Consider the following 14,417-nt stretch of genomic DNA (forward strand, 5'->3'; position numbering starts at 1 on the left):
TTTCACGAAAAATGAGATCACGTAATGAGACTGTCTCCCCCCTAATCATTTGAAATTTTCCTCTCTGTTACTTGGTCCACTTCTCTCACTATATCTTATTTATTTATTTATGAGTACCGAGACCGAGGGAGAATAGAATAACATTAATTAGGTAAGCATTTTGTGGCGAGGGCAAATTGATGTTAGTGATGATTATTCTCGATTAATAGATTGAATCACTCCATGATCTTGTGAAAAGAGTAAAAAAAAAAAACATAGGAAAACTGTTATATTAAGTATTTCATGGGAAAAGAGGCAAAACTTTTGTGATGAGAGATTAAGGGGAAGGTTCGTTAAAATCTTTTGTTTTTTTTGTTTTTTGTTTTTTGGATAAGTGGTGTAATTTTCATGAAGCAAAAAATATGTACAAAAGTCTATTCATTCAAGATACAAACTCGAGCACAGACCACTATAACCCTGGAGGCCTTTACAATTTGCCAACCGGTACTGTTGAGGGAATATTATGTGATGATGAACTGTGAAACATACTGGTCTAGCAGAACATAGTCACAGTGATCGATTTCGATTTCAGCACTTTATGATATTCATAAAATTATTATTGCTAGTGGATATATATATATACATACACACATATACATATTCTACGAGCTTCTGAACAGGAATCATGTTTCCCGATATGCGGGTGAGATACGATTCGACTCAGTTGGAATCATCATACCTTACATTTATTTATTATTACTGCTTGTATGTTATGTTATGTTATGTATTCCCTCCTTCCCCCTTTCCCATTTTCCTATTGCCTTGCTGTAAGTCTACGATGCGTAAGCAAGAGCTTCATAAGTTACAACACGTTTGAAGAAAGCGTGAGGCCCAAAACAAATTTGGAGCTTACAGGGCCAAACTGAAAGCCCATTTAAAAAGCCCATATCACGTATCTAAGACCATGATTGTAGCCCAGGGACAGACACGTCTTTTCGCACATTGCCTGCAAAACCCTAATCGACTCTTCAATAAAACCACTCTTCAGCTGCTTCTCAATTGCTGCGCCCTCACATTTGAGCCTCCCTACACCTTCGAAGCCCTAACGCCAGGAGTCGGTGCCGTCATCGTCGTCTCAGTAGCTGCAGCCTTAAAATGCCGCCGAAGTTTGACCCGAGTCAGGTCGTCGACGTCTATGTCCGTGTTACCGGAGGTGAGGTCGGAGCTGCCAGTTCCCTGGCCCCGAAGATTGGTCCGCTCGGTCTCTCCCCTAAGAAGATCGGAGAAGACATCGCCAAGGAGACCGCCAAGGACTGGAAGGGCCTCCGGGTGACTGTCAAGCTCACCGTGCAGAACCGGCAGGCCAAGGTCTCGGTCGTGCCCTCTGCGGCGGCGCTCGTCATCAAGGCCCTGAAGGAGCCGGAGCGCGACAGGAAGAAGACAAAGAATATCAAGCACAACGGGAACATCTCTCTGGACGACGTCATCGAGATCGCCCGGGTGATGCGGCCCAGATCCATGGCCAAGGAGCTGAGCGGGACCGTGAAGGAGATCCTCGGCACGTGCGTGTCGGTCGGGTGCACGGTCGATGGGAAGGACCCGAAGGACCTGCAGCAGGAGATAACCGATGGAGACGTCGAGGTCCCCACGGATTGAGAGAATTGTCTTCCCATTTCGGATTCAGCTGCTGCTCATCACTGTGAGAGTTTGTTCTCTTTCTTTCAATTTTTGCGTTGTTAGGGTTAAGGAATCGCTAGCCGTGCTACTTACTTTAAAAAAAAGTTGTCTCCCCTGCTTGAGAAATTGAGGAGTTTTTGGGACATTTGATGGGAGATGTAAGCTCAATTTAGCATTCGAATGATGTCGGGACGTACAGTTGGATTTAGTTTTGGGTAATGCATTCGCTCTTTCCGCAAGAATTTGTTCTTGCCTGAATCTGTCATGCTTCCAAGTATGATCAGCTGCGAATTGGGACTATAATTCATCCATTATGGTTCTTCCCGTTTCCTTATAAGATGAAATAGGGGGGACTTCGTTAGTAAGGATTCGAGCTCGCGTGCATGAACATTGCCTCCGATGTTGCATTGTCGATTTTTCATTGGAAAGTTTTTCAGGGTTCAACTTTTATATGTTGTTGGACAGCGGATCCATTTCAATCCAGCCTCTTGTCTTCTATGGCTAAGATCACTCTGTTGAAGGTCGCTACTTTTGGAGGCTTGACCTTTGAATTATCATTGTGGTATCATATTTGAGTGATGTTCAACTTTACATTGTTTTCTGTCTCAGTACCTTACATTGGGTTCTTAAGGTAAGCAGTATGTATTGGCAGTTGGGGGGGGGGGGGGGGGGGGGGGTGTCTCCGGTACCATGTCCTGTCTTTCTCGGAAGGTAAGCAGTACGTATTGGAAGCTCCCCTCTGGTTCTGAGGGTGTGTTGAGTGTCTCCCATGTCTGGTTCGTTGCTTTGCCGGTTTCTCTCTTTATGGTGTCTTTGGGAGAAGGAGAGGGAAGAATTTGTGTGGAAATTTCTGTAGAAGTCCTCCATCTCCGCCATCTCCCTCCGTGTCCCTCCATCTTCCTTCCTTCCAAAAACTGGATTAAGAACATGTCATGTTGTGCTGGGATGGCAGATAAAGTGTCTCGGATGTCGGATGTTAAATCTCGTGGCAAATTGCCGTATTACTGAATTGATGATTATGATCTGTTGGCTGCATTGGTTTTCGCTTTGATTTTGCTTGCTGGGTTATACCAATAGATTGCTGTGCTTAACCAAATTGAGATTCACCAACGCCTGTCTATGTAAGCATATCCATCTCCTTATGTCCTTCAAGTCCCAGAGTTTGCTGCCTAAGGGTCAACTCACAAACACGACTAAGGGGATCATGAGAGTTTATCCATATAACGTACGAATTTGATGGAATGAAGATTGGTGGGGGAACTGATTTAATTTCGGGTAGTGTCAAAGAATTGCATAATGTTGCAATTGCATCGTGTCAAACATGGTATGGTAATGTGGCGAGCTCGTGGGCCGGAGCCTTCAATTCTGTGGCTTGCGGGCCTTTGGGTTACTTAGAATGGGCTTTCTCTTGCTGATGTGTTTGTAGGCCTCCTCGTCCACTGCCATTGTTGGGTCAGGTAGCATTTTAACTTCAACGGTGACATTTTTCTGGGGATGTAATTGGCTGAGTCGAGTTGTGTTGAGTCGCATGCTGGCAAGTTCAAACTCGATTACCTTAAAAAAAAAAAATAGAGATCAAGCTTGCTCATGACCTTAGTTGAGCACAAAGTTCAACGTATATTTCAACTTGCAATCTAGCTTATAATGTGTACGAGAGCTAAAATTGGAAAATTGAGCATATTGGAGCATAAATATTCATGAGAAAAAACTGAATATTGGAAAGATTCACGAGAATAAACTGACTAAAAGTCTTTAGAAAAAAAGACGCGGCCAATCTGTGATTTTCGTATTAGTTCGTAGTATATGAATGTGGTTGCTCAACTAGAAGGTTGTGTTTGCAATTGAGTAAACCCAATTAAGCTCGTGAGATTATCGATATAGTAGAAGCTCTTCAAGTAGTTACTGAGCCGAGTCCGAATAGCTCATGAGTAGTTGGCTCGTTTACGCCACTTGACTTCCTAACAATAGTCGACATTTTCCTAACAAAAGTTTCCCACTGGTATCTCGGTTTTTTTTTTTTTTTTTTTCATGTCTGTATGGTAATCATTCCAGAGGATATGGGGAGCGATTGAGCCCGCAAGAAGTCCAACTCAATTATGAGAACAAGACAACCGACCAGTGACTCTACGCCACAGGCGACTGATCAGTCAACCTCACGTCCCACAAACCAAAAACATACTTATCCTTAGCCTCCCATTGTTACACGTGGCAAAACCTCAGCCATGATTTGCCCTCCCCTATTGTTTTTTTTTTAAACTTGAAATTCAAAATTTCAATAAGTTTCAACTATTTCAATCGAGTCTGGTCAATCTATTAAGGGATAAAACTCTTCAATTTGAATTTTTTTCATTTACGAAACTCGAATTTGATACCTTACTTTAGGCGAACAAGTGTCGAACGATTTGAATCAATTCATGATGATTCTTTTTTTTCCCCCTTAATTTAGGAAAAAATAAAGTCTATTTTCCATCTAGCCGGGAAATTAGAATATTTTCCGCGTTAAGCTCTGGTGACAAATGATTGGCCGCTGTGGGCCCGGAGAGCCTGACCGCCACGTGGAATGATAAGAGTGGTTGGCCGGAAACAACAGTGGGCTGGACGGAGGTGGATGGACGGTGGTGGTGAGATGAGGGCCCATTGGTCGGTCGAGACTCTAGAGAGAGCAGAGAGCATTTGCTTAGCTCAGATCCATTTTTTCCACTTCCACTTGCGGGTCCCGCTCTGACATGGCAGTTCCTTATTTGCTGGTCGTTAGCCGCAGTACATTGAACATTTACCGCAGTCGGCAGCGCAAGAACAACCATATGTACGTGCAACTACTACATTACATACAACCTGCGATTGAGCAAGCGCTTGCGGTATTTTCGACGCTGGACCAATACGTGAAAAAACCTCAGTATGAATCAATCGAGCATATCGAAGCTATGCGATTTAATTGGGACGCATTTTGATGCGAGGACATCACAGTTTATGCAGAAAATGGTCTGACTAAAATTCCGATCGATAGTGCTCGGTGATCTCTATATGATTTAATCACATATCAATGCTATGTGATTTTAATCAGGACACGTTTTGATGCAAGAACATTACATTACAGCATTATGTAGAAAAAGGGACCGACTAGAATTCCGATCGATAGTGCTTTGGTGAGTAATGTTTGGTAATATCTACCTGAGTATGGAGAACATCAACATCAATGACAATATGGGGCGGCAAAACTTATTGCTAATAATAATTATCCCAACTCATCTTCCCGATCACCAATTCTTCATATATAAAACGAGGGACCCTTTCCTTCATCACACTCCCATCTCCAACTTAGGATTCTTCACTCTCTCTAGTCTCTCAAAGCAAATCCACACCAAACTCTCTCTTTCATTCGGGATCAATGGCCAAGGACGAGGAAGCGGGAGTCGAGTTCCAAGCCAAGGACTACCAAGACCCTCCGCCGGCACCGCTCGTGGATGTCGAGGAGCTCGGCCAATGGTCCTTCTACAGAGCTATCATAGCCGAGTTCATCGCCACCCTCCTCTTCCTCTACATCACCGTGCTGACCGTCATTGGGTACAAGAGCCAGATTGACGCTAACAATGGTGGGGACGAGTGCGGGGGTGTCGGGATCCTCGGCATTGCCTGGGCCTTCGGTGGCATGATCTTCATCCTCGTTTACTGCACTGCCGGCATTTCTGGTCCGTCTCTCACTGACTCACTCCCGTCCTTAATTCAGCCTGGAACTCTGCTTCGACTGTCCTAAAATGTTGATCTAAAGGCTTTATGTAGAGGCTTGTGACACGAAGGTGTCGTGGTGTAGTTGGTTATCACGTCAGTCTAACACACTGAAGGTCTCCGGTTCGAGTCCGGGCGACGCCATACTAACCTTTTTCCTCTGTGTGTGTGTTTTTTTTTTTTTTAGTATTTATACATACATATATATATATATATTTTGGGCAATTGGACTGATCAATTCGGACTATGTGATGAGCAGGAGGGCACATCAATCCAGCGGTGACATTCGGGCTGTTCCTGGCCCGGAAGGTGTCTTTGGTCAGAGCCGTGATGTACATGGCAGCCCAATGCTTGGGGGCCGTTTGCGGGTGCGGGCTCGTGAAAGCGTTCCAGGAGGCCTACTACACTCGTTATGGTGGTGGTGCAAATGAGCTGGCTGATGGCTACAGCAAGGGCACTGGACTGGCTGCTGAGATCATTGGGACATGCGTCCTTGTCTACACAGTTTTCTCTGCCACCGATCCCAAGAGGAATGCCAGGGACTCCCACGTTCCTGTAAGTATAATAATCCTCAAAATATATCCAACTACAATTGGGCGTAATCTTATGTACATTTGTTTCGATCGTATGTGATAGATCATCAGCAGGTCAAGGTTAAATGAACAATACTTAATAGTACTATATAAAAGGACCGTGACACGAATTTCTAACGGTAGAAAGAGTCCCATCCGCTAGAAATTTACACATTTCGACTATCATATCAAAAGATTATGTTTGTTTCTGTGCTTTTTAAGGAGATTATATTGGTTCTAGACTCATATTGATGTGTTTCAATTTCATAAAAAAGGTCTTGGCACCACTTCCCATTGGATTCGCGGTGTTCATGGTTCACCTGGCAACAATCCCGATCACTGGAACCGGCATCAACCCAGCTCGCAGCTTTGGAGCGGCTGTTATTTATGGCAAGGACAAGGCCTGGGACGACCAAGTAAGGACATGAATCTATGCACAAGACTATGATTTTAAAGTTCAAATGACCTTTCTTGACATGATCCTGACAGATTGCTTTACCTAATGTTGATGTCCAGTGGATGTTCTGGGTGGGCCCCTTCATTGGAGCTGCCATCGCAGCCCTGTACCACCAATACGTTCTCAGGGCCGGAGCTGGCAAGGGTCTCGGGTCCTACAGGAGCTCCTCTGTCATCTAAGTCGATCTCGAAATCGTGATCGCGTTCTGTCCTAATAAGTATTAAGGGCAGTCTATGGAAGAAGATGTAAATGGCGATAAGATGTATGCTGCGGTCTCTGTCTGCCCTGGCACTTGTTTTTGTTGTGCCTTTTAGTGGGCTATCTTTCTTATCTTGCTGTGTTTTCTTTCTATTTTGTTCTTATGTTCTGCTATTCCAAGATCTCCATTAATGCAAATGCTTTTCGAAGTTAATTACTGCCTAATTATTATTGTCCATTTCACTGATTAGTTCAGATAGCTGCATTGCCATGGGCAGCTAATCGAACACGCTAGAACCTCCACCCGGGATCCTAAGCGTTAAAGGACATTTACTGTCTGACTAAAACCTCAAAGTACGATCGATAATTCCTATGATTCAACTTGCCCTTTATTCGTGTCCATAGTGAGTCTAGCTGGCCTTGTGATGGTATGCCTTTTCTCGTACATTCCCTGCAATCAACACCCGACCAGCACCGACCACGTTTTCATTTCCTTCGTGTTTAGGGTCGTAGAAACAACAACGGTGATATTTGGAATCCTACAGCATTGCTTAATTGCAACGGATACCATTGCCCATAAATTTTAATGTGACAGAGGACCCTTGTTCTTGTTTAATTCTCTGCATTACCATGGAATTATTCCGTGTTTGTTTCTTCTATATAACTCAACATTCAGAACTTTTTTTAAATGAATCAAAGCACTCTCTTCTTCATTATGAAGGCAAAAGAGTTGAGATTCTCCTTCTGCCTCCCTTTTCGTATGAACCAAACAACCTCATCACCAGAGTCCCGATTCATCCATTCTCTGCTTTGAGTGCTTTGGTCAATCACATAGATAATTTATTCCCTAAGTAATTAATCTGTTTTTAAGAATTCTCAGCTCCCAGTTTGATCATCCCAATCGACCATGACGAACTGCAGGGAGCTACTCGGTCTCGTTCTGTTTGTAGGAACTCTTCTCCTAGCAGCAGCATGGACTACACCGGCAGAACAAGCTAATGTGATATCATTCCTTCCGTCCCCAGAGCCTGAGTTCGACCGACCTCTATCCTCAAAGTATTTCTTCCAAAGTCCAGAATCTGATTCTCCGGCCCCTGATTCCCTGGAAACAGAACCAGAATCTCTGTCTCCTCTGTACCCTCCCGAGGTCTTTCCATCTCCCGTAGTTGCAACCGGTTCCCCTCCAGAACCCAGCTTCGAAAGCGGTCCTGCTCCAGAATTCCCTCCTGTTCTCTCGCCGATTCCTGAGACTGAACTGGCAGACTCAGACTCCTCCAATCCATCCTTACCGCCACCGCTTCCTTCAATGGCTCCCATAACTGGGGACGATAACGATGCCGAGCCCAGCTACGAGCCAACACCATCATCTTGGGCATTCGATCAATCAAACAGCAATGGCGACGGACAAGCAATGGAGAACTACAGCGACCAGGATGGGACAGTGTATAACTCACCGGAGAATCGCGAGAGCAAGGGTGGGAGTGGGGTTGTGTTTGGGGTCGTGGCCGGAGTTTGCTTTGTCGGGCTAGGAGGATTCGTGTACTTCAAGAGGAGGGAGAACGGAATGGAAAGAAGATCCAAGTATGACCAATACTTGGAGCTAAGCAAAAGAGAAGGTGTTTAAATCTAAAGTAGAAACACTTAGTCAGCTCTATATGTTTCACTTTATATATATGACGATGATATTACGATATGATGCCTATATATATATATATATATATATATATAATTTACATGTAATTTTTGTGCTGGTTAGACATGATTCATCTCCTCCAAGGAATAATAGTGTTTATTCCTGTTTTGATAAAGGGACTAAAAATTCTTCGGCTTTAGTTCACTAAAAGATAATTTTGTTTGTTATTGAGTTTTATGTTATTTCAAACTTCCCCGAAATCATAGAAGGATCCCTCAAGAAAGGCGATCGTTGAATCGAAGTTCCGAGCGAGGATTCCTTGAAGGAACCAGCTTTCACATTTTCTAAGATGACTTCCTCTGATGTTTCTATTTTATAGTGAATTTTATGAAAGCAAAAGAAAATTAAGAAAAGTATAATATTATTTGACAGTCGAAAGTACCAAAGTATTGAGTCAAAATTAACAAAAACGAAAACTATGTTGTCAAAAGTAATCCCTTTCACTAAATATCTATTATAGTGCCTGCAAAGATGAGCAAAATAATTATTAACACAGATAGAGAAAGGAAAAGAAAGAAGAAAAAGAGAGAGAGAAGAGAAAACGGATTATTATAATATCAAGTACCTAGGACCCGTTTGAAATTTGGATTTAATTTTAGAATCGTAATTTTGATTTTTAACTCTACCCACTAAACAATAAAAACACACGTTTCCCAAGTCAAATTTATAATACCATCTCATTTGTCTTTTTTCACAATCAAAATTACTTTAACTCTAAAATCAAACGCCCCCTAAATATTTCTACTTTTTTACCTGTACAATACCTTCCAGCCTTATTACAACTCTTATCCTAACAATTAAAAGAGTCACAAGGTCATAAAATTATTTTCATATACAATTTTTAGAAATGAAAGATCTCTTACAATATCTTGTTGAATGGTGAGGCAATGACAAAGGAAAATTGTGAAGAACTTCTCAAGTATGTGAATTCAGGAAAGAAGTATGAATAATGGTATCTTCAAACATACTATCAATTTGTTATTCACGTCCTCAAGCACACTACAAATGGACAATAACTGCAGCCAAGATCTATTTAACTGAGCCCAACTGTGAAATCTTAAATATTAACCGATAGAGGAAGTTCAAAAAGAAATAAGACCATTGCATTGAAAACTAAAAGAACCCAATCCAATCAGAAGCCCCTGTAAGATCAAACCACAAAAAGAATAATTCTCAGTTTAATCATCATATTTGGTCACTCTTCAGCATCTACCTATGCCCAACTGTCAGTTACTGAAGAGAGGACAGAATGGCAATACCTTCTGCTAGAAGTTTGAACATTTTTCGTAGAGAACTCCAAAATTTCAACCATGACCTAGAACACTTTTCATGGAGAATACCCAACTTTCAACCATGACATATAAATCTTGCCACCTTCACTAACAACGACGAAAAAATTAAAAGAGACGAGGAGAAGAGAATTGCATGACTTCTATCAACCCGCAGCCACATAATCACAGTAGCTACTCCTAATCCATTACCATATTTCAACTTCAGCAACTATTTTCTCACTTCCCGCAATCCTCAAACTTCTCTTACTGTGTCCAAACTCCCAAGCCTCAACCCAAACGTATTGTCCCCTGTATCTCAAAATGCCACCTTGCTAGATTTTTCCTTAAGCTGGATATCCATCTTTGGAGAATGGTCAGTTCCGAGGCTTTTTCTTTTTTTTTTTCTGAATAAAATTTTTGCCACTTGAAGGACCATCCAATGTTTCTCACTCTGTTTGATATTAGAATACTCCATCTCTGACATTTTATTTGCAGCCATTGGTTTCATCTTCTTAGCAGGCTTAGTGAATACTTGCTGAGCAATAGCAGTTTCTCAATTGCTGTTATTATCTTTTTCTTGCCATCTTCGGCAACTCCGCTAGTGTAACCCTTTTCTTTTTCCCGTCACTCATATCTTCAGTTTTACTCATTTGTACAACTGCATATCTCAGCACTCCCAGGCTGTTCGAAAAGATGCAGATTCTGTTTCTTCACCGCCCCCCCCCCCCCCCCCCCCCCCCCCCCCCCCCCCCCCCCCTGCCCCCCCACCCCCCTCTAATATCACCACGATTTTCTCAAAATGTTGTCTTTTTCTGTGTTAGAGGAACCAAAAGGAGGCAGCAATGAGAACCTGATCAAAGAGGCAACACCATTCACGATGAGGTCAAGATATTTAAATTGCCTTCAGCCTCCTAGTCCTTATTCCCTGATCTCTGAAGAAAGTACAAAAGAAGTCATCAAACTCCATTCTACTGCTATTTGTCGATAGATACTAAAGGCAGTTCCAAGAAAACATGAAAGCTAGTCAATCAACAAACAATAGCAAAGTAATGCAGCCCGGAAAAATAAGTCAAGAAACCTCAGTAAACTGATCCAAAATACAAATTCAAGAAACGGGGTGTCTCAACTAAAACATTCTTGGGGGCGAGCCATTGCTTACACCAAGATTCTGCTGATTCTGAAACGGGAAACTGCCAGTGCAAATTAGAGTGATAGTAGATAAGTCCAAGGGTATGTTTTGCTTAACTAAAGAAAAGAAATGAGACAGAAAAGGCCACATTGCCTAAAAATAGTCAGCAAAGGCAAAATGGCAAAGAATGACGCATGTAAATGGACCAAAAAAAGGAAAGAGTAACTACACATCAGAAGGCTTAGCCTGAATATTATCCCCAGATCAAGCTCTTGGAAGTCATCCCCACCAGCAAACAACACAACCATTTCCTCATAATTTAGGGAATCTGTATACTTTTAGTACTTTATACCAATGATGCTGCAGTTCCTTAAGTCTGCTTGAAGAAAAAAAAAAAAAAAAGGAACTTTGTAGTACAGGTCTGTACTTGATCTTCTCACTGGCAAGAATTTGATATGCTTCATGTCCATCCTCATATATATCCAACCGACATCAGCTTTCTTCTATCAACAAATTCATAGTACTGCATATGGACATCCATCATATAGTGACAAAAAAGAAAAAAGAAAAATAAAGATGAATAAATAGCAAACACGAAAAACATGCATAAAGCCTGTTAGTCTCAAGAGCCTAGCCCACGATGTTGCCAATGCTCCAATCAACACCTAGGGGCCAAAACACCTACATAGCATATGCGAAGTACCAACTGAAGTTGAAAGCAGCTTTTCAGTAGAAGCGCTGCACTAAAAGCAGATTTAGGGAGTACAGCTGAATTGTAATGTAATTGCAGAAAATAACTGACCTCTTTCCACGATAGGCAAATGCTGAAATTGTGCAAAGGATCGACCCAGTAGGGACGCAGAGAAAGGCAGGGTAGACGCTCCATGTGTGTGGGTCAAGATTGAAAAAATGGTTCAGGGACCAACCTGGCAACAGGCACGATGGCGAATCGGAGGGAAGCCACAAACGGTTGAATGGGCAAGCAGTGCTTGGGGAGGGAGAGGCGACTGGCACCAGAACGATGGCGTAATCACGGGTATTGGATCAAGCAGAAGGCGAGGCCGTTGGTGAGCGGGGCGGATAAGGAGGTGGGGGAGCGGTTAGTCGAGCAGAAGGCGGAAGCCGGAACGGAGCGACGACAGCAAAGAGCGGTGAGGATGTTAGGAAGGCGCGAATCAACTGGGAAGAAGGCCGAACGGCGGGCGGGCGAGCGAGCGATGAAGGAAATTTTTTTTGGGCGGGAATAAAACGGCATAATTTCCAGCGTGGCAGGGGCAAAACTGGAATTACAATAACATGAGATTAACCCCAACACTTTTTATAGTAAAGTAAGGATATGTGAACAGGGAAGTAACTAACGCTTTTAAAAAGGAAAATATCATATTGGCAATGATAGAGAAGAATGGAATGGAAGGGAAAGGGAAAAAATATAAAAAAATAAAAATAAAAATAAAAATAAAAATTGTTACTTTGGTCCACTTTGTCCAGATGGGCCTTTTAAAAGGTTTTAAATAAACCCTTATATGGCAGTGAAGCCTCATGTCACCACTTTCTCAACCACGCAGAGCGTTCCTCCAATAAAATCTCATCCTAATTATTTCGATTAGTAATTTATTTATCACATGGTTAATGTTTGTCTTATTATTCCCTGATGAATTCGTACTACTCTTCTGAAAAAAAGCCCATACTGGCAGTCGATACTCTATACGTTAACTAACTAAGATCACGGCTTTCATAAGATGAGAAGTCGATAATGTAACATGAGCATCCATTGCATGGAACTTCAAATTTGCAGTGTATGGTAATGCGTTAGAAGGCAAACGAGTGATTTCCTAGAGGTACATCGATTGGTGATGTTCGGAATAACTGATTTCCGAGTCTAAATTGAATGATTTTCCGAACAATTCCTTCAGAAGCGGGTCACATCGAACTGGTGCAATCGGAATCCGACAGCATTAATTAGATGAGAGTACATTGCCCTGAAAACCCGCCATTGGATCGTACTGATTTTCGGGTACATGACGCCCTGGACCCTCCGGGAGATCATTTGCAGCTTCGTCAACTCCCATTTATCGGATCGAGCGTACCTCATAAGGCGCTCGCACATTAATTACGGTCTCAGCGGATTGCATGCATGGAAGTTTACGTACGTACATCACAAGGCTCGCATGCAGTACAAAAAAAGGTCAAACGACCGTATATATCATTATTTTTTGCAATTTTAATATAGATTTTGTTTGCCGTTGCAGACCCAGAAGTCAGACTGATTTAGCAAAGGGGAAGAAGGGTGGGGTTGGAGATTTTGTTTGTAGACACAAAAATCCATGGAAATTATCAGCTACCTCTCCTCCTCCCGACACTTCACATGCACCCAACAGTGGGTCTTTTTTTGTCTCAATTCAACCCTAATCGATCCATTGCACGTCTCCAAATTGGCCATTTCATTCCCATTTCGGCCGACTGATTCTATACTGATGATCCCCGTGCATAGCCTGACGGTTGGCAGGGCTTTCCTCATCCTTATGGGATGAAGTTAATTCCTTCATTACAGTGTATGTACTCGCGCTGATACCGTATTATTTACGTGTGTATCGTGTGATTATGCAGATGTAGCGAGGCATACTGCACTAGTTAATCCCCGTATGCTTTGCCACAATCGGCTATATTAGCTTTACCATTCAAGCTTAGCTAGGTAGGTGGAGGGCTTATGGGCCGCACCATGTACAATGAACATTGCACGTGATAACAGCAAAAACCAATAATCCGCATTTAGAGATCAAGGTATCTTCTTAAGGGGTCCACTAGATTGTCCCCGTCCGACCAATGATGGCGAAGCATCGATGCATTAAAGCGTCCACTCATCGAGTGTAGTACAGTTGATTTGGATGCTTATTAAGAAAGCTAACGATCTAATATTTTTCTTGTACAGTGCGATCGGACTGAACGTATTATATTATCGGAAACTGTTTAGGGACAATAAGAGGGGCTACGCAAATGGGCATATTGGCGAAGGAGGGTTTGACCAGAGCAAGGGAACGTGGGCCGAAGCCAAAACATTTAATTTGACCAGTGAGAGTGCTCTCAATTGTTAGAAGGTCCCCAGACAAAGCTGACCATGCACCCACGTGACCCCTCCCCTTAATTTAATTAATTTATTCTCTCTCTTTTTTTTTCAGTAACAACTCAATAAATTTATAATGATTTTTACGTGGAAAAAAGAAAATAAAGGGCATAAGACAGTCTATATGATGAACTGTCCAATCCCAAATATCCGAGGAAATTCATAACTACAATTCATTTCCGTTCGGGATAAGAATCGTTATTTCATCTCGAAGCCACGATCACGCCGACTGTTATCTTATGGAAACACGAAGATGAATGTATAAAAGCCTGTTCTTTGCGTTAATTTCATGTAAGAATTTCGAGTGCCTACCTCTAATCGTTCAGAAATATTGCACGCGTGTATATTTAATCGTTAAGAATTAGTCCAGCTCAGCGACGAGAACTTTTCTTCATGCGTGGAAAGCAAATTGTGCAATCTGCCCTCATCGATGGTACGTATCATAGTGGAGCTATCTACTCGGTGGGATGGAAGAATATAATATACGATGATAGTGGACGCGTATGTGTACATGCATATATGGTTGGCAACTAAGGATAAGATAACCTTTTCTAATGATAATGAAAGCGAGCTAAAAGTACTCACTGGTCAGGT

General features: G+C 42.4%; 3 protein-coding genes and 1 non-coding gene across 4 annotated transcripts; all 4 read left to right on the top strand.

Annotated features, from left to right (window-relative positions):
* Positions 1-1,025: 1,025 nt before the first annotated feature.
* On the top strand, positions 1,026-2,108 carry LOC116209301 (60S ribosomal protein L12). Its single transcript, XM_031542900.1, has one exon. It carries the CDS (start codon positions 1,135-1,137, stop codon positions 1,633-1,635), a length of 501 nt encoding a protein of 166 aa, XP_031398760.1. The 5' UTR covers positions 1,026-1,134; the 3' UTR covers positions 1,636-2,108.
* A 2,936-nt stretch (positions 2,109-5,044) lies between these two features.
* On the top strand, positions 5,045-6,823 carry LOC116208785 (aquaporin PIP2-4-like). The gene is made up of 4 exons (XM_031542347.1): positions 5,045-5,345; positions 5,642-5,937; positions 6,230-6,370; positions 6,471-6,823. The coding sequence occupies exons 1-4, from the start codon at positions 5,045-5,047 to the stop codon at positions 6,588-6,590; spliced, it is 858 nt and encodes a 285-aa protein (XP_031398207.1). The 3' UTR covers positions 6,591-6,823.
* Positions 5,453-5,526, top strand: TRNAV-AAC. Its single transcript has one exon. It is a non-coding gene; the product is annotated as a tRNA-Val (tRNA).
* Positions 6,824-6,954: 131 nt separating the features above from the next.
* On the top strand, positions 6,955-10,274 carry LOC116208786 (proline-rich receptor-like protein kinase PERK13). The gene has a single exon (XM_031542348.1). The coding sequence runs from the start codon at positions 7,517-7,519 to the stop codon at positions 8,231-8,233; it is 717 nt and encodes a 238-aa protein (XP_031398208.1). The 5' UTR covers positions 6,955-7,516; the 3' UTR covers positions 8,234-10,274.
* The last annotated feature ends 4,143 nt before the right edge of the window (positions 10,275-14,417 follow it).

Source organism: Punica granatum, chromosome 5, assembly GCF_007655135.1.
Source record: "Punica granatum isolate Tunisia-2019 chromosome 5, ASM765513v2, whole genome shotgun sequence".
Taxonomy (NCBI): domain Eukaryota; kingdom Viridiplantae; phylum Streptophyta; class Magnoliopsida; order Myrtales; family Lythraceae; genus Punica; species Punica granatum.